The 24,627-nt window shown below is 33.9% G+C and overlaps 1 protein-coding gene across 10 annotated transcripts in view; it reads right to left on the bottom strand.

The window, feature by feature from the left end:
- Positions 1–24,627, bottom strand: part of PDLIM5 (PDZ and LIM domain 5) — a 206,866-nt gene that overhangs the window by 73,339 nt on the left and 108,900 nt on the right. For 3 of the 10 annotated variants that reach the window (XM_032400850.1, XM_032400852.1, XM_032400854.1), the window contains exons 4-8: positions 17,053–17,095; positions 15,037–15,455; positions 6,080–6,097; positions 5,640–5,812; positions 5,227–5,263 (exon numbers count right to left, since the gene is read on the bottom strand). In XM_032400850.1, the coding sequence (XP_032256741.1) occupies positions 5,227–5,263; positions 5,640–5,812; positions 6,080–6,097; positions 15,037–15,455; positions 17,053–17,095 (690 nt within the window). Of the gene's footprint in view, positions 1–3,548; positions 4,668–5,226; positions 5,264–5,639; positions 5,813–6,079; positions 6,098–15,036; positions 15,456–17,052; positions 17,096–24,627 lie in introns of those variants that run through there. The other 7 variants (XM_032400853.1, XM_032400856.1, XM_032400851.1 and 4 more) reach the window with 5 other exon arrangements.

The following is a 24,627-nucleotide window of genomic DNA, read 5'->3' as shown; positions in this document are numbered from 1 at the left end:
ACCCAGCAGCATCTCCCCCAAGAGAAAACAGAAAGTAAACTTTCATGGATGTGAAGAAAACAGATGTGTTCAAATAAAATGTATTAAGTGACTGAGTAAATGGCTAATATAGTTTATTCCAAAATTCTGCATTTGGAAAATTGTAATATACAAAATCATCATAATATTTTATTAAGTGCTGCTTGTCAGTTACAAGAGCTTATTACATTTACTCAAGAGTTCATCTTAATTTTTCACTTTGAAGCTTTTCATTAATTCATTCATATAGCTTTGACTACATATGATTTCTAAATTGCTTTATCAACTCATTACTCCCAGAATGTTTCTGATGCAATCACCTAAAAAACATCCTTTACTCAAGGCAAAGAAAAGTAATGTATCCTCTTTTTGACTTCCATACACCTTGCCAACTGCCCTAACCTGATCTTTCATTTTAATGGTTTCCCTAAATGCTGTTTGTGATCTGGGTTGGAAATTCAAGGAGAAGGGATCAGAAGTGACAAAAGTGGAGAGCGTGAAGGGAAGATGAAGAAATGAGAAGAACCCACACAACCGAGGTCCAAGCTGGGATCTAGAAGAACTAAAATGACCCTCCCAGGTTGTCCCTACCTGGCTGAAATGGTCAGGCTTTTCACTTCAGCCCCATACCCCTCCAGTTAGCTCACTGCATGTGCACAACCCCACGAAGCTGTGGCTTTGGAGGAAGGGCATCTGCTGCTGAGGTGACATGTGAAGGGGATGACCCCTGAAAGTTATCTGCCACACACACACACACACACACACACACACACACACACCCAAGAGTGGTTATTAAGTCCTCCACTGAGGTGATATCTGGAAGGGCTTCACAGTGTCCACCACTGATTCTAACTTCCTTATTTTAAAGAAGTGGGAAACTCAGGGGCAGAAACTTGTGAGTTACAAATCTGAGTCTCAAACTCAGAATTTACATTCCTTGCTTACTATTCTGTAGTAATGATGTCTATTTTGGAAAGAATGAGCAAGGAAATATTTACTTGGTTCAAATAATTTTGAGTGGGACAAACAAAAAGGGATGAGTTCAAACAATTCTTGATGACATTTTTATAGACAGAACTGAATTGCCAAAGTCATCCCTAAATTATGAATAAGGCATTATATGTCTAATTTCTACACATTGGAAGTGTTGTTTTTGAATGTCTTTATGCGTGTTTTACAGGGAATTCTGATCCCTACAAATGCATTACCAACATATACCATAATAATGGCTGCTTTTCTTAAGTCTTCATTGGGTCTAATGGTAAAAGCATGAAGCTGACAACTATGCCCAGAACAACACTAAGTAGATGAATGTACTTATTTAGCTTTGATAAAACTTTGATAAACCTTTTTGGTTCTTCATTTTTAATTTTTTCTTTAAAGTGGTTAGATATAAGACAACTTCCCATTCAAAATGCTGTGGATAATATGGGGAATATAAGTTATAGGTATCAGTATTATATTTTTATACCATGCTTCCCATCACATACCGTATTTTGGCTACACTGTCCTTTCTGTTCTGTGTACCTGCCACTCTCCTTTTCACCTCAGGGTTTCCACACTCGTTTCTTCTGCCTTGAACAGTGACCCAAAGTCATCACATGGCTGACTCTTTTTTCCTCTCTCAGGTGATGGCATTAAGGTTATCTCCGCAGAGGTCCTTACAACCTAAGTAACCACTCCATGTCCGAACCGAATTTCCTTTATAACTAATTTATTATCTTAGTAACACAATTATCTCAGATCACCTTGTTTATATATTTTCTGCTACTCATTATTTAGCTCCTAGTACATATCTGTGCCTGGATTTAAGTAATTATTTTGTGTGAAAGAATAATTCAGGCAATAAATGAGTATTTGTGATTTATAGGACTTTAAATACACATCAGAGATGCAAAAAATTATGACATTTTTCATCTGGGGAAATCAATTTACCCAAATTTCTGAATAAATCTGAATAAAACATGGGACAGTTTCTATCTTAATATCACAATTTTTATTAAATAAGCTCTCTACAATATTTTTATCTGAGTCTTCCTAAAGGGCATCCTAAAGGGCATAAGGATGTATAAAATGAATGTGCTTCTGTTTCCATAAATAATACATTTTTCAAGGCATCAAAAATACTCACTTTGTGGGAGACATTCCATCTTCTAATTGGTAAAACCTTGTAAAAATGTTGAAAATTCTTAACTTTCAAATTCTACATTAAAAAAAAGCCTATAATAAAGAAAGTCTGTATAAGAGAGACAAACAAAAACAAGCTATAAATTAGGTCACTAGACTTACAATAATATTTTTGCAAGGAGCTTTTACAATATTTGGCTAGCTTTTAAGCTAGGAATATAAGATGTCCCAGAAGATTAATTGAACACAGGAATTCAACCTCTGATGGGGTCAAATGGAATGTCTTTTGTGATCCAGGCTGAACATTTATACTCATACTCAAATATACATCATTCTACTTATCTAAGTGTATGCTTTCAATGAGATATTAAATACTTTATTTTTAATCAGGGAGGTATTAAATTCTTATTTTCAACTATACTTATTTCAAGTCATAAAGTTCTAGACATGTTCACTTGTCTTATTAGAGAGAAATTCTTTTATTTACCTAAACCTCTCATTCTAGTAGCTCTCTCTCTCAACTACATAGTTACTCTAAAAATTTGGTGCTCGGTGGGAAATACCTTGTTTACTCTACCCTACCATCTATTTTCATGAGAATTTGATTCCATCTAATTTCAAATATCTTCTTTTGAGATGAATGAGACCAGGAAAGCCTGGTCTAAGGAAAGTATATTTTCTTATAGAGGCCAGAGACACAGTAATAATGGATTGATGTCAGGATCATAAAACCACAAGCAGTATCTGATACAGTAAAAGAAAGACACCTTACTAAATTATGAAGTATAGTGGAAATGAGCATAGATAAATCCTAGATTTTTAAATACATTTTGTGTACAAAATTTTAGATAGTAATCATCATTAACTGAAATTAATGTTAGTTTCTCCAAATTACCAGGCAGTTGTCCTAGTCTATGGTGACATCAAAGTGAAAAAAAGGTGGAAAAATAAAAATGCCTTGAATGGGAGCACCTGGCTGGCTCAGTCAGTAGAGCATGTGATGCTTGATCTCAGGGTTGTGAGTTTGAACCCCACATTGGGTGTAGAGCTCACTTATAAAAAAATAAAATAAAATAAATTTTTTTAAAATGCCTTGAATGCAGGCAAAATCCCTCAGTAATCCTTTTCCACAAAGACTAATGCTATGTTGTGCCATAGTCTAACTAATCTTCTATGTTACTCACATAAGGTATTATGTTAAATAGCATGACAATGCAGAAAAAATAAACAAAAACAAATACGGGCCTTTGTCATACTCCACACTCATTTTAGCAGTCTCGCAAAATTAAAAATGTTTTCCAAATGAAATGTCAAGAGAATTATTTATTTTATCCAAGTATAGTGTAGCAAGTCTTGGATGGCACTGTTACTAGTTTCAGGGAAACAGAAAACAATTACAAAACTAAGTTAAAGGCAACTTTATTACAGTATTTTTCCAAACTTCAAAACGCATTTATTATTGAATTTAGAACTAATATATAATACATTATATTACAAAACAGGAAGCGTATCTGGTCAGATATTAGCTTGCATGTATTGCCCAAAATATAGTTTCCTAGGAACAGCAGCAACACACAATAGTTTATATCACTAAGTAAAATATTTCTGATGTGACAAAGAATCATTTATAATTTATTTTATGTTCATTTAAAAACAAAGCAAAGTTATCTTTTCTATTTCTTACTAGTTAACGCCTTGAAGTTGTTTATACCCTAAAAACATCCACCAGTTTGGAAATATTTCCTTTGGTAGAAAATAGGATTTTTGAAGCTAACCAAACTAAAAGAACACTCAATTTCCCCATTGCAAATAGGGGCAGAATTCTCTTCTTTCCTTTTTTAGGAGCCAAATCTGGGCCTCCTTCTCTTCATAGCCATCCTGAAATAGTACCTGCTTTAAAAAATACCCAAATCTACAATGAACTCTATTCTAATAAAGTCTTCTCTGTTTTATCTTGCCTCCTCATATTTGATTATTTAGGGTAATTTACAACCCACTTTAAACATTATGTAATAATGAATTTAAAAGTAATCTTGGAAATGTAATAACATTAAGGATGTATTTTCCAAATTAGATGAGGATATTATTTGCTCATCTGCCTCTGCTTCACACAACCAACCAAATTCAACTTATAGAGTTCCTTTTCCAACGTCACTACCCTAATAACAATGGAAACAGATATAAAACCACTGAAGCGATCGGAGTCCCTTAATTTGCTCTCTTGGTTTAAAATTTGTGAGCTACCAACTAGCACAAAACAAGGTCATCTTCCTCTTTTTTACAATAGCAGGAGATGGTTAGAAAAGTATAGAAAAGGTTCTATTTTTTCGTAAGACAAATTTAATACAGATTTTCCTATGAGGTTGGAAAAAAGAAAAAGTGAATGAAAAGGTATGTGCTGGCTGCTTGGGGGGGCAAGACTCATAAATCACTGTACGTTAAGAGCACGTGCTGAAACTTCATGGTGCCAGTCACGTAATTTTGTGTATTTGGGACTAAAGACGTGAAGGGGTATCTTTTCCCTGTGGAAATAAAAAAAAAAAGAAAAGAAAAGAAAAGAAAAGTGATAGAAGAGTCATAAGAAAGAGAAGGAAAAAGTTTGTATGCTTAGTTCATCATGCAGAAAACATGCTTTATAAAAGCTTAATTTCACATAGCTATTTTATTTAATAGCGAAGATTTTAAGGGTAGAGCATTTTTATAAATATAGAAATTAATCTCTAGAGCCCTCTTGGAAATCCATTTTTATGCCCAAAATAAAATTTCTACAAGACAACACAAATTCATTCACAGAGATCTGTAGTGTTAGCAAAGCATCCCCAAGTATACTCTTCTGCCCACTTACTTCAATACAAAAGGAAATTAACCTTACATGAAATGCAGACAAGAGCTACTAATTTAAAAATCTGTAAGTTTTTTAAGTCCCATAGTTAAGTCCCACAAAAGATACCAAAGTTAAATGCTCAGCTTCTAGTTACAAAGACAAAAAGCCATACCACTACACTTGAAAATGTGAAAAAACAAATCGAGACCATTCATGAAAGGAAAGCATTCAATTTACCAAAAAAATGGACAACTTACTTTGCCTTCTTTGTATTTTCAGTGTCCGACTCTTTCACTGAAATATAATAAGCAATATCCAGTATTAGGTGACTTTTTTAAAAAAACTTGAAAAATCACTTGAGCAATTACCTGTACCAATCAGTATCAAATGGTCAAGCTGCACAGAGCCACTAAAAAACGCTCCACATCATGCTGTCACTGGCTACACAGTATGGTCAGTACTACTACTACTACCACCATTACTGCTCCACTTCTCAATGCAATTCTCCCGGGCTAGTTCTTATTTTACACTACCCACATTATGCATGGCATAATTTAAGAGCAATCTGCCTCAGGAAAATTACTGTTTTCCAATAATCACCCATCTGTCTAAATGCTATTCTCTATGGCAAAGAACATTTGTATATTCGAATCCCTAGGTATTCGCTTACGATGTTCAGTCCCAGTGATCTGGGCGAGGATTCGGAAAGAACGAGACTGAGTCGTTCCAGTCCTTGGACGCCAGTCTTCGGTGTCCTCCATCAGTCTCTTCTTGCTGGCATCACTATGAGTTGGTATGTGATAAAACTCCGTATTGCGCTCCACAATGTGTTTTCTTGGTGGGCTAGGATTAAAAGGGAAGGAAAGAATTATAAATCTTTAAATCATATTAAGGATAAAATACCCTCTGCCAAATTATAATTTATACATTTAATATCAATGTTCTTTTTTATATCTTTTGCTTTTCCAAGTGAACTCAGCCTCAATTTTCTTTAAAAAGGTGCCCTTCTATAATAGACTTGCTTTTTCTTAAACTAGTAAAAAAAAAAAAAAAAAGGTATTTCTATGCTAACATAAAATAATATAAATACCTATTCAAGAGAAAGTTTACCGTTTAGGTGGGGTTTTCCTTTTAATTGACAGAAGAAGGCAGCAGAAGAGAGATTCCAGCATAAAGAAAAGGAAAAGAATAAGAAAAGAAGTAAAATAATGAGAATTGCAACGTCCACAGGAGTTTAAAAAATTTTTTTGAAATTACTTGTATTGTTCTTCCACCTATCTTATGCCTAACAAAACACAGGTATGGACTATATTCACAACCACTGTTAAATATCAACATATTCCCAAAATGTATTGGCTTTCACAAAATTAAATGACCATATCTTCACTACGCCCAGGAACTAAGAATGGTTTAGTACAGGCTGTCAGTAATTCCAAACACAATTTTGAAAAGGGTCAGAACTGTTACTTTCTATGGTTTTCTCATTCATGTGTATAGATATCCCTCATCCTAAATAAAGTTGCGTGCAGGTTCAGTGTAGGGAATAAGAGCTATGGTATATGGGAAACCAATGAAATAGTTATCAAAACACCAACATGTAAATCTTGGCTCTATGACTTTACAGATGTGTGATTTTGGACAAGTCACTGAGCCTCACTGAGCCTGTTTTTTCATTTATAGATGAGTATATCACATACTAAGTGGCATTGTTCTAAGCGTTAAATGAAATAATATATGTGAAAGGGATTAGTAAACTACAGAATTCAAGAACTTTGAGTTTGCTAAGAACATTCATTTTTCTATTAACAAAGCATAAACATTAAGGAATTTATAATGTATATTAATACTTTAGCCTAAGATCTCCTGAACATAACGAATACTCCGTTCTCTCCCCCCCCCTTCCCCCACCGCCCCCCCCAAGACACGACAAATGCAAACTTTTGGAAGCCTTGAGTCTAATTCCAGGAGAGAAAAAGGAGCCTAAGTCTGGACTAGCAGACTACTGCCGTAAGATCCAAGCAGAGAAAGTGTTCAAAGAGTATCAGATGTGGGTGGCAACACCTTCTGGGTGTAACTCATTGCTAGAAAATCATAGGTACTATCAGAATGCCACTGGACTGTTGTCATTTTAACAGTTACACTACCAAAACTGTGTCGGTATACTAGAAGAATTTTTGCCCAGTGAACAACATGATAGGATTAACATTAACACTGGCTTTAAAAAGACAGGCAACAGTTTCAAGCATGACATCCTTCACGTAGTGTGTGTTTTATGCAAGTCATTTAACTTCTCCAAATCTCGATTTTACCCATCTGAGAAAAAGGGATTGCATCTACCTTAAAGAGCTGCTTTGAGGAATAAATAAGATCAATAATGTATGTAAAGTGTTTTCCAAAGTACCTAGTGCACAGTAATGATCACATAATGTATTCTTTTATGATGCCTAAAAACATTATTTGAAACGCGTATTTTAAGACTATGGGTCATCCACATATATAAAGAACAGAACAGGGGCGCTGCGGTGGCTCAGTGGCTAAGTGTCCAACTCTTGGTTTCCGCTCAGATTCAGGTCACAATCTCATGGGTCACGAGACTGAGCATGTTGGGGCTCTGAGCTCGGTGGGAATCTGCTTGAGATTCTCTCCCTTTGCCCCTGTCCCCATGCGCGTGCCTGTATGCTCTTTTCCTCAAATAAATCAATCTTGAAAAATAAATAACAGAATAAATAATATTTACACACAAAATACTTATAGGTTATGGCAAAATTTTAAGATCCCAGAAGTGAAATATCTAATATTTTACTATTAATTACTTTACTAATTACTTTTACTAAAAACCTAATCCTTTTTAAGAGAGAATTTTAAAAAATTAGAATAGGTAGAGTACTTCATAAACACACTACATTTAGAAGATATAATTTCCTAAGCAGACAACTCTTTATCTTATGCAATTACTCGAAAAACTTCCTATTTAGCTACTAAAATTAAAGTTTAAATTTCTCTATAATTAGTGAATGTAGTTTACTCTTAAATGGTGCCAATTTCAACTATAAGATTATGTTATTTCCTACAAAAGGTTTGGTCTGTAAAAATACAAAACAGTGGTGTCAAGCTAAGAATAAGTACAATAAGAATAATAAAATGACACCACTTAAGAATACATTTTAGCCATGACATACTTGCAAAAAGCATGGTACACGTTAGACTCTCTGATATTCACCACAGCTTAAGGCCTTGTGTTAAGGAATATGAAGTTTCTAAACATTTACTTAGCTTTTCTGGCTTTGACACTCTAAGCTCTGATGACTATGATAAAAGAAGAGCGTCATCTCAATGATTTCATTTTTAAAAATATTTTTGAGCCAGAACATAAATTTAACTATCAAAAGCAAATAATTTATTTCAAAATATAGATATCACAATTAGCAACTTTATTCAAACTTTTAAAAAAATACTAAACAAGAGAGGCCCAAACTATGTCTCTAACTCCAGTATACACGGTCTACAATACTTATCTATCTCCCTGAAGGTTCAGCTTACTAATTTTTTCCACTGCCGAAGTGGAAAACACACCCACTGATTTATATGAAGTTCTTTAGTATGAAAAACATGTTTCTTAGGCTCCTTAACAAATCTGAAAATTCTAGCATGGAGAAGACACTCACAAAGTTTGCTGGTGGTATTGAATTGAAAGTAAGATGGAAAGTTAAAGAGAGACAATAATGAAAATTACAAAAGGAAACACTGATTAGGTACTTACACGGTGCCAGGGTTACTGAAGGAGGAATAATACACACAAAAAATATGTAATAGAGTAGACATTGATGTTCCCAGGATAATGGAAAATGGACAAATATGAGGCAAAAAAAAAGGGGGGGGGGAAGAAAGAAAAGGGAAAGGAAAAAGAAGAAAATAAAAAATGAAATAACGAAATTCAAAACAATGAATTTACATGAAGATATTACACAAAACATCATGCTTCAAAATAAACATGTAAACACAGACAAACAAAAATGAACAAATGTTAGTCAAAATTCTGTTATACTGTTAACAGAGAAAGATCCACTATTTAAAAATATCTCTAGGTTGATTTAATTCATTTTAGCATGAATCCAAATTCCTATTATGTTCCTAACAAAAGGCAGAGAATAAAATAATTACTGGATGTAATATGTAGAAACAGAACATTTTAGAATCACTTAAAATCAGAGAATAGGAGAAAGTCTTTCACTCACATAATATGTGAAGTATATATTAATAGCAAATGTAATCTTCTCACAAAAATTATCCTGAATCATTAAAATAAAAACTTAACCCCCCCCCAAAAAATCACTATATCGTACACCTAAAACTGTATGTTAACTGGGACTAAGATAAAAACCTAAAAAGCCCAAAAAATTATTCTGAAACAAATATTATAAAGAAATAACATGCTATTTGATTTTTCTCTTATTTTTTAAAAATGTGATTATAATGGAAAATATAGGAAACATACTGGATCATAAATAATAGGCTATCACTTAATTTTCATACTCTCCTCTGTCATTACTGCTCTTATTCACAGGCAAATCCCAGTAAGTTTAGAACTGATTTGTAGGAACTCATGCTTTTGTATTATTAGTGACCTAATTATTACCCAAAATGGCATGTCTGATATGATATAGTAAAGGAACTACATTAATAACATCTGAAAAAGGAAAATCTCAAAACATAATTCATTCACACAGCCTATTAACTGTACAATCATTAAAAACAAATATATACCATTATGGATAGAAAAGATTGAAATATAAACTCTACATAGTTTGTCAACACACTATTGAATCAATCCGGAAATGAAGTTTAGTCAGAGTAACTAGCAATTCATTATGAATGTAGTGACAAAAACTGCCTACCGGTTTTAGTACTAAGACTGCTCAGTGTAGCTGTTTTTCCTACATATATACCAAAGTCAGTTTCATAAACTCTACAGAGGGCTGAGTTTCACTGTATGGGGGTGGGATGCAGGACTAAGTTGATCTTAATATTTACTGATAGGTACTCTGCTCTAGCCACAATGCAAAGCACACCTTCCTCTGCGTTGCTATTTTAAATAGCAGGGAAATAGCTTTCAAAATAACCTCCCCTGAACAGAATTCTAGATACATATTTAAACGTTTTTAAGTTTAGGGGAGAAGTTTTATATTACCGTGAAGTTGGGAGGGAAACATTATATGGTGTAGAGAGTGGCAACAAGTGGAGACTTGATTGGTTTCAACCTAAAGATGCCGATTTGTATATATCGAACAAATATCTCCAAGCATTTCAGAAAATGCACCCAAGCGGAACGGCCCATCATACACTGCAATGGCATTTGTGCCAATGTGCCCATGAGAAGACCTGGCTTCACAACCCTGGCTATGCTGCCCACTTGCCCTGTGCCCTGGACAAGGTGCAATCTACAGAAGCCTCTCTCGCCTGAACACTGAAATGGATTACGATTTCTTTTTCTTTCAGACTTCTTGTAAGGGCTTTTGTTTAATATATTTAAAGTCACTCTGAAAACCATACAAACACAGATTTGTTGTTAGGATAGATCTCCTAACTGATATAAAAAAAAAAAAAAGAAGTACTATCAAACCCAACTGTACTTTATGCACATTATTCATTCACACTGACTCAACCCATTTAAAAACAAATACTAGTTCAATGTAACAGAAATAAGCCAGGGTCACAGTCAGGTGATGCAGAGGAAAGCATGTCAAACTGGCTTCAAAAAACCTAAGCTTTAGTCTTAATCACTTACAAGATGCATGACCTGAAAAAATTAAGTAACCTCTCAGTGTTCAAAGTTCAAATGAGAATTAAATCACATAATGCATCCAGAAGCACCTAGCACAATGGACAGTAATACCTAATAAATTAATGAATCTGAATCCTGAATTTAAAAATATACATATTTAACCTCCATGCTTATATTTATTTTTCCAAGGCCCAATTTTTCCCCTTTACGAAGAAAATTGTTTGTTATGGAATCTAGTAACTAGTCAAATTCTTTGTGTATAAGAATTTAAGTAATACATTAGGGCTGAACTGTTTCACTAGTACACTAGTATGCTATATTCCCATGTGTATGGAACATGGAACTATTCAATTAGTGGGACTACAGCCACACTGGAATAAAGTTGTTCTAATAATCTGATCGTTAATTCTCCGATATGCCTAAAAGAGTTAAATATTATATATTTCTAATTCTAATCTACATTTTGATGATAAATTTCAGCATATGCTCACACTAATCATAACACAAAATTATCTAATGTGATTTTTATCTATTTTTAAGGCTATTAAACACCAGCCAGTGTACCATCAAGACCAACAGTTACAATAGCGAGGTTTTAAAGGTATTCCACAGTGATTCCGAATGTCTGTGCCAACTACCTATGACATTTAATAAGTCAGTAACTATCTCTCTTAATTAATTTCAAAGGTATATATAAACTTTCTATCATCCAGTGACACACAACTGTACATGTAGAGGTCTAAAACTTCCAGCAACATTGTTGAAAAAATCAAAAAGGTTCTTAAGAGACTTTAACCTGGGAAACACTGGTTTGTGATATGAATTTGGAAAACAATTCAGTTTTATATGTTTTTTGCTAGTGGTACATATGTTTATGCTTTCTCTTGTATCTTTCTCTTTGTCTTCTAAATAGTCTCAACTGACACAAATTACATTCCCCCAAGCATTACGTCTTATAAACCACTACAGAGCAAACCCCACATACATTTTATGGCAAAAGTTAAATACTATTATTTATTACCATAGAGCAATTCACTACAACATAGCAATGCAAACCAAACTTATTGAAAACACTAAATGTTGTTTTTTTAAATGACAGCTGTTTTGCAAAATGTTAATTTTGCAAAAATCAGACACATTCATGCTGTTTACTCATATATAAATCACCATATTTCCTCTCCAGTAATGTGGATACTAACTTTGTCACTTGTGTTTTCTGTAAAGAGAAAAGCATTTTAAAATATTACTATCATATCATATTTTGTATCTTCCAAGGCCAGGGTCTTCAAAATAACATATTGGAACTGTTAGAAGAAATTGCAGCCAACAAAATTGAAATTAATAAAGGATACATGAAGGACTTACCTCTTGAAAGCAGTGGCACATTATAATGCAAGGGCATACGGAAAGGGAAAAGGTAAATTAAACTTAAAACTACTTGATGCAAAATAGCTTTCCTTCCAGTTTGGAATATAAAGTCTCATTTTGTTCTAAGTAGAGTAAAGAGGGAGAGGAGTAAGGAAAACAGCAAGTCAAGACCAGTAATTTCTATATGTAGAAGAAAGATTAAAAATTTCTTAAAGTGCCTTGTTCATTATTATTTATAAGAAGGAACAAGAACACTTACATAGCATTATTAAGAAATCTTCTAAAACTATCAACATATAGATTTCATACTTAACGATGAATAACAATTTCTCAGTAGTAATGCATAATGAATAAACACTCATTTGTGTCTTATGTTAATTAATCTCATATAAATTTGGGTGAGACACCTACCAAATTGGCAAAGTGGTCAGTTACTTTAAATCACTTAAAGACTAATAATCTTTCTGCTTTGAGGAAAAAGACAACTTAAGAATTTAGCTTTATACCCTTCTGAACTCTTAAATTTTTGGTTACTGGCATATATTATTTTTAAAATAAAAAGTAATTAATAAAAAGTCACAACTCTCAACTTTGAAAAAGTTTTGTTGCAGATCTTTTGTAACATTATAAAAATATGAAAAATGTACTAATCACATAATTAGTAAATAGTCTGACAATGATTTCAGAAAAAGTTTGATACCTGATGAAGGAAATGCTTTCATCAATACCACAAAACACCTATTCTTCAAAATGACAGATCACTAACTAGTAAAGAGGGTGATTTATTTTTGATTTCTCTAATCTAAATGTAGTAAGAGAAATGTCAACTGCAAATTTGTCTTAGACACCACACTTTGTTTCCAGACTAATCAAGTTTTCATTGTCCTAACATCTGGACAACATTTGAAATCAACCTATTTTTAAATATACCCAGTTTGCTAATGTGAAGCGGTACTTTGCTTGTTAATGATGTAAAACATGTAATAACCGCCCTTCCCCTGAAGTCTTGCACAGTGCTAGCCACAGCCACGTGCTCAATAATCACAGGTCCACTGATTAAAAAGCCACCATTGAGGCCTTATTACCACACCACTGCCTACGGTTTCAGTTTGAAAATAATAAGCTTTAAATCATTTTAAGTTTAATCATCAAAGTTGTACCTATAAAACAAAAGTTTAAGCTTCATATTCATATTTTCATGTTTTAAATGTATTACTTTTCCATAACCTCAACTTATTTTTACCTGTACATTAAGAGTATCTTATATGAGTCAGGAGATTTTTTTCCTTAAAAAAAAAAAAAAAAGACTATTTTACTGTACATTAAGAGTATCTTATATGAGTCAGTAGATTTTTTTTCCTTAAAAAAAAAAAAAGAAGAAGACTATTTTATAAAATTTCAAGAAATGTTAGTAAGGAGAAATATTTTTGTTCAGACACTTCTTCCAGTGGACCTTTTTACACTGAAACTGGAACTTAATAAACATAGTAAACTTCTGCTTTTAGTTTTCTACAGGGCCAACAATTTGACAGGCAGCATCTTCTCAGAGTATCTCCTTTGATCACTCTAAATTCTATTGTCTTAAAATAGACATACAAAAAAATACAACCAATCACACCTCAACACTACATACTATTTCTCTTCCTCAAATAAAAGAAGAAATAGCGTTCTTTGAAGGACACTAATTTTCCTCAATATATACGTCAAAACTTTAAAAAGCCACCCACAACCACAAAAACAGTATGTTCCGAGCAGTAGCTGGTCTTCCAGACCTCCTGCTCTTTCTCTCAGCAGCAGCCTGGAGCCCTGCCACCTTCTTTTCAAAGCCCCACGGTTGCCATGGCAGCGGTGCTACAGAAAGCACAGCTCCTTCATTACGTGAATTAACATTCGGAAGGGATTATCTCAGAAAGGACCTATGCACGAAATTATTTTAATTACATTTTCCTGGGAACTGGCATTGGTAAAAACCATCATGCATGCAGATGATTTCCCTTTGTTTCCCTTTTAAAGTACATTTTTGCCACAATAAATCTGATCAAAATGATTTTACAAAAACGACTCTGGCTTCAAGTATAGTCACGGAATTCCAAAAAGAATAAGACGACCATCTATAAATGGAAGCTGCTGAAAATGCACTTCAACCAATGTTTTTAAACGCCTCAAAGGAAAAAAATCATAGGGAACAGATTTTCAGAAACTTCCACTGACATTATATAGTTAGTGTCCACTTCTGTAAATCCATTCATTTTAAAAAAACCTTTACAATGAAAACATTCTCTAATCTGCTTCTGATGTTTGTGAGGCATCCTCTGATGCTATTGTTCTGTCATTACTGTTTGCTTTTACAGACTAAATTCTAGCTTAAGCTTATCTGAAAAGAATGTTGCTGGCTATCTGACCTAAGCTAATGCATCTTACGAAGACATGAGTCAAAACTAAATTTGTTTTCTGTCTTTAGACTACTTCCTAGAAAAAAAGCTTCTTACAAGCTCTTCATTTCCTCTCCTTAGGGTGAGATACATAAGTTGACACAACTGTAACCACTCCGTTTAAACTTTTGGTGACTAATAAAAGGATGGAAAAAATGAGAAAGAAAGACTCAAGGTCGGCCTTGCATTGTAAGTACCAGCTGCTCCATGTTATGCCAGGACTTGAAAAGAGTTACAGAGTAGTATGTTACGTGGTTCATAACATGTCAAAATGCATTACTTGGGTTTTGATTAACCTATAATTGCCTTGCAGAAAGTGCTATATGTATATACTATAAAGCTACATGTTAATGAAGCAAATAAAACTTCATCTCCTTTCCTTCAAATTGAAGAACTGCTGATGGGGGGGGGGGTGTAAATTATCTCCTGGAAATTGCCTGAAAGAAGAGTTTTGATAAGAGCAGAAAGCACCCTTGGCGACCTACCCATTTTGCTGTTTAATGTCCCCCTGGGATCCTCTTCTCTGCCCCTCTGCTAGCTCCTGAGCAGTCTCGGAACACAGGCTGGTGACTGTGGGCTGCCGTGGGACATTAACTGCAGGTTTACCAGCGCTCAGTGCAGACGAATGCTGGTCAGCACTAAGACTGGCATTAGCATGCGGTCCAGATGCAGCAAATGAGGGAGGAGTGACAGCAGCCACGGGTGGAGGGGAAGCATGTGATGAAGTGTTCGCATGGGCTGGGGTGAAGGCGGACGATGGTGATGGGATGGATGTGACTTTTGGTGAAGACACAGAACCAAAGGGTCGTGGTGCCTTATTGTAGGCCATGTTGGTTGTGGAAGTGACTTTGGACACAGCAGGAGATGTAATGGGCACAGGTTTAACTACTTCTTTAGGTTCTCCCTATGTAAAATAAAAATAAACATACACAAAAACACACCAAATACATGCAAAATAGATTCACTGAAAAGAACACATAGCTAGTTTTCAAAAAGAGAAACACAATCATGTTAGCAGCCCAAACCTTACTTGTTTCTAGGTAAAAACAATGAGCATAACACGCATGCCAACTGATCCCAACATGCATAACACAGATGCACACGATGAGTGTATTTTTTTATAAAAATGAAAGAAGTTTCAAAATATTTAGGAACTAGAGTAGGAAAACTATCAAAATGCCTAAATGCCATCATAAGTGTCAACAGACACTTTAATTTTCCAAAAGGAAAAAATTTTAAATACCCCACAATAAACAAAATTGTGCTAACCAAACATTTATTTTAAAATATCCAGTCCTGATTATAATTTCATCTTTCAAACATGTTTAATTATTCTCCAGAGTACAATTATTTGATTCATGCAGAAAAAAACGCATATTTCTAAGTCTCCTATTTAAAAAAAAATTTAAACAGAAGGAAAAGATCATTTTCTCATCTAACTCAGAAATGTGCACATTCTAATGAATTACTTTGAATGAAGATATTGCTTAAAAGAAAAATCTCAACAATCCACCTGTTTCTCTCTCTGGAATGTTTTGAGATATTATTTGGAGATGGAATAAAAATTCTTTCCCTCTTCCAAAATAAATAGTTAAGTTACATGAGGAAAAAAAATTATCTTAGATGTTTCTTTATTGCCATTTATCAAAGAAAAATTAACTACTAAGAAAGATCAATTCCTCCTAAAATTAACATAGTTTGTGTTTGCAAACCCTATCCCAAAGAAAGTGTGAAGTTTAAAAACAAAACAAAACAAAAGGTCAAGCTTCTATGACATTCAAGAATAAATTCCTATTCACCCTACCATCCCAAAAGAAAACAATCAAATTCTTTTAAAAACCTACAAAGGTAGCCCTATTATATTTAATTTTAAGAAAAAAATAAGTAATCTAAATTAACCTTGTAGAAATAATAAAAGCTAATTGAGGGGGAGGGAAGTAACTAAATGTCTCAGCAAATCAGTATAAGTAATTCAATGGAAAGGCACAAATAAAATTAAGGAGAAAATCCCCCAAAGTATAAACCAGCTGTATTATGAAAAATGGTTTGGGACAATTTGAGGATATATATGACACAAAAAAGGTACTTGCCAATAACCTAATCCAGAATACTCTGAAAATGTAATTAAAAACCTATTAATATTACTAATAAAATGTTATCAAAGACTTGTGATACTCATTTTCAGTAACCACCTTTCTCCTTAAAACATGTGAATAAAGATAGGCAAATTAAAAGTGAATGTGAATGTAAGAAATATGGAAATAAGATAATATATGGCATTAGAAATCATGTTTTAATAATATTGGTATAATTACAGATGTTAATTATGTATGTGTTGATTTCCATCCCTCACCCCCCACAATCTTTAAAGGAAAAGAACTGTAAGGAAAATTGTATTGAAACTATAAATTGTCAGTATGGCCTAAGACAAGGAATGGAAATGACAGGGATTCAGGAGGGACTATCAAGTGGTACCTAGTAATACCAGATGAGAAACACACCTTCTGCACGGGAACTGGCTCAGGCTTGGGTGTAGCAGATGCCCTGAAGGGAAAAAAAAAAAAAAGAAAAAGTAAAAAAAAAACACATAAATTTTTGCAAACATCTTATTAATAGAATTTTTATTAGTATACACCTTAATATATTAAATAATCAGAATTTATAGTTTCATATCATAGTCTTGACTATTTGTCTCTACTAATTAATTAACTCATGTAACTCAAATGCTGCAGGTACCTATACCCTTACACACTGGGTATTCATTAGTTATCTACACACTCAAATGAGGAAAGACAAACACCAATTGTGTTTCCTAATGCACCTGTGTTTAAGCTTTCAATTAAGGTTATTCCCCACCCAAAACTGAAAAGTATAATAAACAGACGTTCTCATCCTTGCGTGGTTCCTGAAATATCCACTCTGAACCTCTATCTCTAATAAGTATCTGCCTTTTCTCCTAACATCCGAGAACACGACCACAGGATATTGGGTCTCTCTGAAGATAATGAATAAATTCTGGTTGAACTGAGTCACCAAATAAGTATTTATTTTGTATTTATATTCTTAAGTGCTTGTGCAAGGTAATATATTTGTTATGCTAAAACTAAACGGTAAGTTCTTCCATTAGGCTGTAATTTCAGTGAAGGAAATGACCATATCCCATTTGTGTCTCTATACCAGCACTGTGCCTGGCATGTAGTAAGTCATCAGTAATGAGTGTGGAAAGGAGAGAACAAGGAAAGAAGGGCAAAACTCCATGCATAGAACATATTTCCAAATTCAAATTATTTCCGATATATGCTTTTTTATTAGGTTAGCATGGACTAACAGTAACAATTTGGTTAGCATGGACTAATAGTAACAATAATTGATTTGGAGCAACTATCACATATAATCATGACAAATAACCAAAGTAGCAACTATCCTTAGGCCCATTTTTCAGATGAGGTATTTCAAAGTTTAGAGTAAGTAAATTACATAGGATACAGCTGGCTGGCAGTTCTTATATATTACAATATACTAGCTGCAGTCTAGTAACTAAATGATTGGGAAAGCTAAAGGCTATTTACCCAGTATTAAGGTACATTATGTTTAATAATGCCAGAAGCAATGTGACTCCTCTTATAATACAGGCTGCAGATAAGACATCAAGTGCAAAATTCAAGAAATGTAACCACAGTATGTAAATAAGTGATAACAATTTAAGCTACAAACCATGAGATTGTTTTACTTAACAGAGATAACAGATCACCAACGGAAGAAGCTAGCATAGGATATTTGATCTCTATAAGTATAACCTAATAATGAACTCCGATCAACATTTTTAGCAGCAACTGAATTTTCCAGTAACAACTAATTTGGTTAGTTAGGACAAGCACTGACTGAATAATTGGTTAACCTAATGAGAGGCCACAATGGATGCTAACATTCAGTTACTACAATATAGAATTATACTCTGTGAAGTTGCATAACTTTCCATGTGTACTCTCAAAAAGAAAATTTCTCTTTTAGCTTATAGGGTTATTATAATAAGCAAAGGAAACAAGTTCAAGTACAGAACAGTGGAATCTTCCTTTCATTGAAATTTCACAATGAGATGTAATCACAAAGGATCTACTCATTAAAACCACCCAAGACATTATTGGAAGTTTGCCATAATAGGATGGTTTCCTTTTTCATCTGGACACTTAAAGGTGCATGGAACTCTTCTAGCAACATAAAAACAGTCTATAAAAAAGAACTTGATGTTTAACAGTCACCAAGTTTCCAAACAGAATAAAATGCATATATCCTAGGTCTATGAAAACAAACCCCTTAGTTTTTCCCAGGTGTTAGTTCTTAACCAATGTTAGCAACAATAACAAGAACCTCCGAATGGTTAGTTTACTTAATTTTGGAATCCAACCTCTTAATTTTGAGAAAGCACAGAATAATAATAGTTCTAAAATACTTTATGTATTGGAAGTTCAACAAAAATACTGTACTGCTTGAAATCTTGAATTCACAAAAGAACTTAAAATCTGAAACTTGAATCTATGTGCCCTGCTTACCTTCTGATAAAGTCTCACAAGTGCAACTACCTGAACTAAGACAAGCAGTCAGAGAAAAAAAAAAAAAATGGATAACACACCCTCAAAATCCCAGAATTGAGTCCATTACACATTAAAAACACAAACATCATTTTGTTGGGAAAAGACAGACTTACTTATAATGAAATGTCAAATAAAGTAGTTGGCACTAGGTGCAATAAAAATTAGTTCCTTGGGTTTAAATATTTAAATAACCACCAAATGAGTGGTTATTTAGATTTAGATTTCCTTAAAGTTACTTCATCACACGACATGCAGGTATTCATCTGACCTGTGAATATTTATAGGAGCTCCTACTTTAAGCCATATAGTTTTTTTAACCCTTCTATTTAAAATGGCCCTCATTTTATTTTTTTTAATTTTTTAAAATTTAACTGACATTTCTTTTTTAAGATTTCATTTATTTGTTTATTTGACAGACAGAGAGACAGTACAAGCAGGGGGAGTGGAAGAAGGAGAAGCAGGCTCCCCGTTGAGCAAGGAGCCCTAAACAAGGCTCAATCCCAGGACCCTAGGATCATGACCCAAGCTGAAGGCAGACCTTCAACCAACTACGCCACCCAGGCGCCCCTAAAATGGCCCTCATTTTAGAGTATGGTTTTGCTTTTTGGAGTAAAGAGAGGTCAAACTGTCCACATTAAAAATATTTGGAAAAACATTTTTAACACACAGTATATGTACCTATAACACACATTAGTTACATTTTAAAAGATCAGTATGTAAGTGTATTTATCTTATATTTAAGTGTATTTTTTACTTAAGTGTATATTTAAGTATAATTACATACTCTTATGACACTAAAATTACTGTGCTTTGAGAAATTAAAATACATGACAAATGAAATCTGCAAAATTAATGAACAGCATTAGTACCAGCTTTAAAAAAATCAAACTTTACTAATTATTACAAAATAACAAACTAAGATATAGACCAACTTTTGTTCTCAAGTGTGTAGAGATTTTTTAAAATGCTAATACAAAATGTTTGTGAGAATAGACGTTGTTGGAAAAACTACACATTAATACAGCTCTCTTGAAAAATAATTTGGCATTTATTTATAAAAAGCCTTGAAGAAAGCTCGTGCCCTTTGACATAATAATCAATTTCTGGGAATCTATCATAAGGAAACAACCTGAAATATGGAAAGGGCTTTATGTATAAAAATATTCATTCCCTACTGTGTAACTTATAATAGTGAAAAACTGGAAACAACAGATTAAATACACAACAATGAGGAAATGGTTAATTGCAATAAAACCACAAGATGAAACATGCAATGATTAAAACCATTCTTTGAAAGAATCCCGAAATGCATGATAACATGTATTAAATGAAAAAAGGAAGATGTAAAATAGCATACCCAGTATGGTCAGTGCATGGAAAAAGCAGATGGAAACAGACTAACATTCTAGTAAAGGCTCTCTATGAATGATACTTGTTTTTTTCTCTTTTGTGTTTTCTGTTTTATGAAACATACATGTACTACTTTTTACAGTAAGTAAGACTATTTCTCAAAGTATGTTTCACGGAAAGCTACTTTTCAAAAACACAAAACAAAAAAGAGGTTCTGCTACCAAAGATATCTGGAAAATTTAAGTTATATAAGCATGTTAGCCACAGAGCTTCTCAGAGCCTTTAAATGCCTAAAGAAAAAAATACTGCAGATTGTTGTCCATACCCCTTTGTCGCATGGCATACTAATCTATTTAGAATACTTACTTATTTAGGAAACCTTTCTCAAGACTGGAGTTAGGGAAAAAACCCTCTGGGAAATGCTATTTTAAAGAAACAGTAAAGAAAGTAAATCCTTGTAAGTCTGAAATGTTTACTTAAGTCTCCTACAAGTGGCTAAAATAAAGGAAAAGAAATATTATAATCCATACAATCCTCAAAACCTTTTGTCATACCAAATATCTTCTTTATCAAACTAGTGCTTTCTTTAACTGTGTTTAGTAAGTAAGATACCCAAAGATTATGAGAATAATGTAATCAATGTTTAAGGGAGGAAAATCCCATTTCCTTCACCAAACTGAAATATGTATTTCCTGTGTTCCCTGAGGAGAAAATCCTAATACATGAGTAAGAAAAACTATTTCTCAAAATTAAGATTTTTCTTTCTTTAAAAAAAAATTATACTGAGCATCTGCTCCTTTAGAAATATCAGAGATTACTTAAAAGTGAATTTTTAAAAGACTTTTAAATAGATAAGCAGTTTTAAAAACTGAGGTATAATTAGTAAAAATTATTCCTACATTGTTCTCTTAAAATTCTGGGAAATACGCAACAGGGTAATATATCTCCATTTCAACCACAGCGATCATCACAAGTCACTTTTGTGTAGTGTGTGTTTCAAACCAGCAGAGATCCTGGCAATGGCTTAGTGCCATGGGCTCAACAATTTGCTTATTGTTCTCTCTTCTCTTAGTGTGAAGCCACTGTACAGGAGTAAGCCATGATGGTGAGAGACTAGTGCCTTGGCCCAACACTCTCCTCAGCTCATGGAATTCAAAGAACAAAGCCATCAGTGTGGCTAGAACAATCTATTTTGAAAGTTGATTGATTTTTGTGAGGGCAGCATCCAAAATAAAAAATCCCTGGTGCACTGCATCCAGTTTCAGAACTTCTGGCTACACAGTTGAAAGATTTCTATGTTATCATGGATTTTATTAGAAACTAGAATTGTGATGCCCTGGTTAGAATAATGTATAAGAAAAATAATGCCATAAATAAGCAATAGTTCTATCAGGGATTAGATTCAAAGGAGTCAAACAAAACTGCATCTTATGAACACCCAATGAATGGTGTTATATTTAAGTTATATAATGAATTAATGCATTTTTCTAACACTGCTTTATAAAATAATGTGCTTTTAGTTAAAAAAAATAGCCAATGAATGTTCACACTGGTATTTAAGAATGAGGAATTAAGCAACAGAACTAAGACTGATAAAAATTATTCACATTACTCATTATGTCTTGGTGACTCCTTCAACCATATCTAATATACTTAACTCATAAACAATCATACAGAAAACAGGAGGATTTTTAAGTTCCTCTTCTGTGAGATGAGCTCTATCTAAGTTTCCCACAGCATGGCCATCTTTGGGCTCACTGACCTCAAGACCCATAAACACTAGGGTACATCATTAATCACTTTAATTGCAAAGTTGTCAATTTGCAATAACAAAGCAACTCCAGAGGGGGAAAAAGTGAGCACTCAAGTGTGCAGAGGGATGTCTCCTTAAACAATTTCCCCATATTTTATTGTACTTCCAGTCTACTGCAAACTCAAAACTTAAACATTTAGATCACTTATGGCAACGTAGTCACGCTTTTTTCTAAACAATTTGAGAATATATGTAAGGATTAAATTTTCTGTAAATAAAGTACAAAAAAGTTATATCATAACACCTTTTAGCTTATAAAAGATTGTGCTCACCACATATACATGCACTCATACACATAGTCTCACTTTTGATTTCTCTCTCACTCTGCATCTTCTCTATCTTACCTACGGGGACTAATAAAGTACATTTTTTTCCTTTCGAAAGGGAGAAGGAACCCAAAGCTGGACAGATTTTGAACAGTAAGAGAAAGACAGGAAGAAGACAGAAGCAAGGGAATTGTGCTAGCCCATCTGAGACCCGAGACCCCCTCTGCTTGGGCTTGGCTTGAACCTGGGAGAGGCTCTGATAAATCCAGAACAAACAGTTGCCACTTGATAATTACTTCCATATGTGAGGATGAGGGGCTTTTGTTCTAAGCTCCTTCTCAGATGGTCATAGCAGTTGATGGGGTTTGAGAAGAAATTGTCATCAACCAATTCTAAATCAAGCCAGAAAAGGACAGAGGGAGGGAGGGAGAAAAAGTGGGAGGAAAAAAGGAAAGGACTTCTACTGAGCTTGCCTGACCTTCATGGGATACTATTTGGGGGCAGAGTGGGGGTTTGGGGGGAGGGAAGAATAGAGAAGGGAACATTAGGCAAATTTAAAATGATAAAGTATTTCCCAACATACAAATAATGACAGTATCAGTGTCAGCATTACATTACATTACCATTTACTGGGGCCTTACTAGGAACTCGACACTGAATTAAAGGCCTTATATATAATACCGTGCTTAATTTCAGAAATAAAGCCCAGAAATATTAAATAATTTGGACTGCTAATGCCAAGTTTAATGCCAATGTTCACATTTTCCTCCCTCTTATATATCCATCTCACCCAGCCAACAGATTAACAAATATTTCTTCTTCTCATGGTATGTGGCTTTATATTTTATGGTGGAAGTTCACAAATTCAATGCTATTAAGATCTTCAGAAATGCAAACTGAATACTGATCAATTTGAATAACTAGTTTTGGTGACAGTTTTGTATGTTACTTGACATCTTTCACTTGAGATCACTCCTTCAATCTCTCCAGTCATCAATATTTATTGAACTGCAGGCACTGTTCCAGCTATAGGGAATACAGTAGTAAACAAGGCAAAGAAAGTCCCTGCCTGAAATCTACATTCTAATGAAGGAGGCAGATAATAAGTAAATAAATAAGATAGTTTCATACAGTGTGATAAATGCAAAATTTCACATTTTTCTACTTGATTCTAGATTGAAGAAATTTTTTTTTACTCAAAGTTTATTTCTACAAGAATATTTTTAACAGGGTAAAGTTAGGTCTTCCATTCTGCCTCATGTCCACACTCAAAATAACCTCAGAACCACTGAAGGAAAAAAATGCATTTTTCTAACTAGTATTTATAAAAGAACTTCTGTCAGAAAGAACATTAAAGAAACTCTGTAGTATTTTAGATATGTTCAAGTTTAAATAAAAGGAACTTCAAAGTTCAGGATAATGCATTCTTATTTTTTTTTTTTTTTAAGATTTTATTTATTTATTTGAGACAGAGAGAATGAGAGAGAGAGAGCACATGAGAGGGGGGAGGGTCAGAGGGAGAAGCAGGCTCCCCGCCGAGCAGGGAGCCCGATGTGGGACTCGATCCAGGGACTCCAGGATCATGACCTGAGCCGAAGGCAGTCGCTTAACCAACTGAGCCACCCAGGCGCCCTAATGCATTCTTATTATCGGTAAAATTCTTTTACAGTGAAAATACTATTTCAGTAGAAATTTTAAATAAGTAATCTATTTTATATGCCCCACTGTTAAGAAATGGCAAACTTTACTGTAAAGGGCTAGACAGTCAATACTTTAGGTTTTGTGGGTCGTGGGATCTCAATTTAACTACTTAAAGGCTCTGTCAGAGCAAGAAGGATGATACAAATGTAAATGATTGAGCATGCCTGTGTTCCAATAAAACTTTATTCATATATACAGGTGGGGGACTAAATGTGACCAACCTCTGGTATAGATCATTTTATGGTTCTGATTATAACAAACCTTCTAGGAAATAATTCTATATGAGCATGGCTCTTTTGGACTCTAAGCCTCACAGTTATTCTGCATAATAAAAAAATCCTAATTACAATTTGT

Source organism: Phoca vitulina, unplaced genomic scaffold (genome assembly GCF_004348235.1).
Source record: "Phoca vitulina isolate PV1807 unplaced genomic scaffold, GSC_HSeal_1.0 scaffold3, whole genome shotgun sequence".
Classification (NCBI taxonomy): Eukaryota; Metazoa; Chordata; class Mammalia; order Carnivora; family Phocidae; genus Phoca; species Phoca vitulina.
Note: the sequence above shows the minus strand (reverse complement) of the source record. Positions and strands in the feature narration are given on the sequence as shown.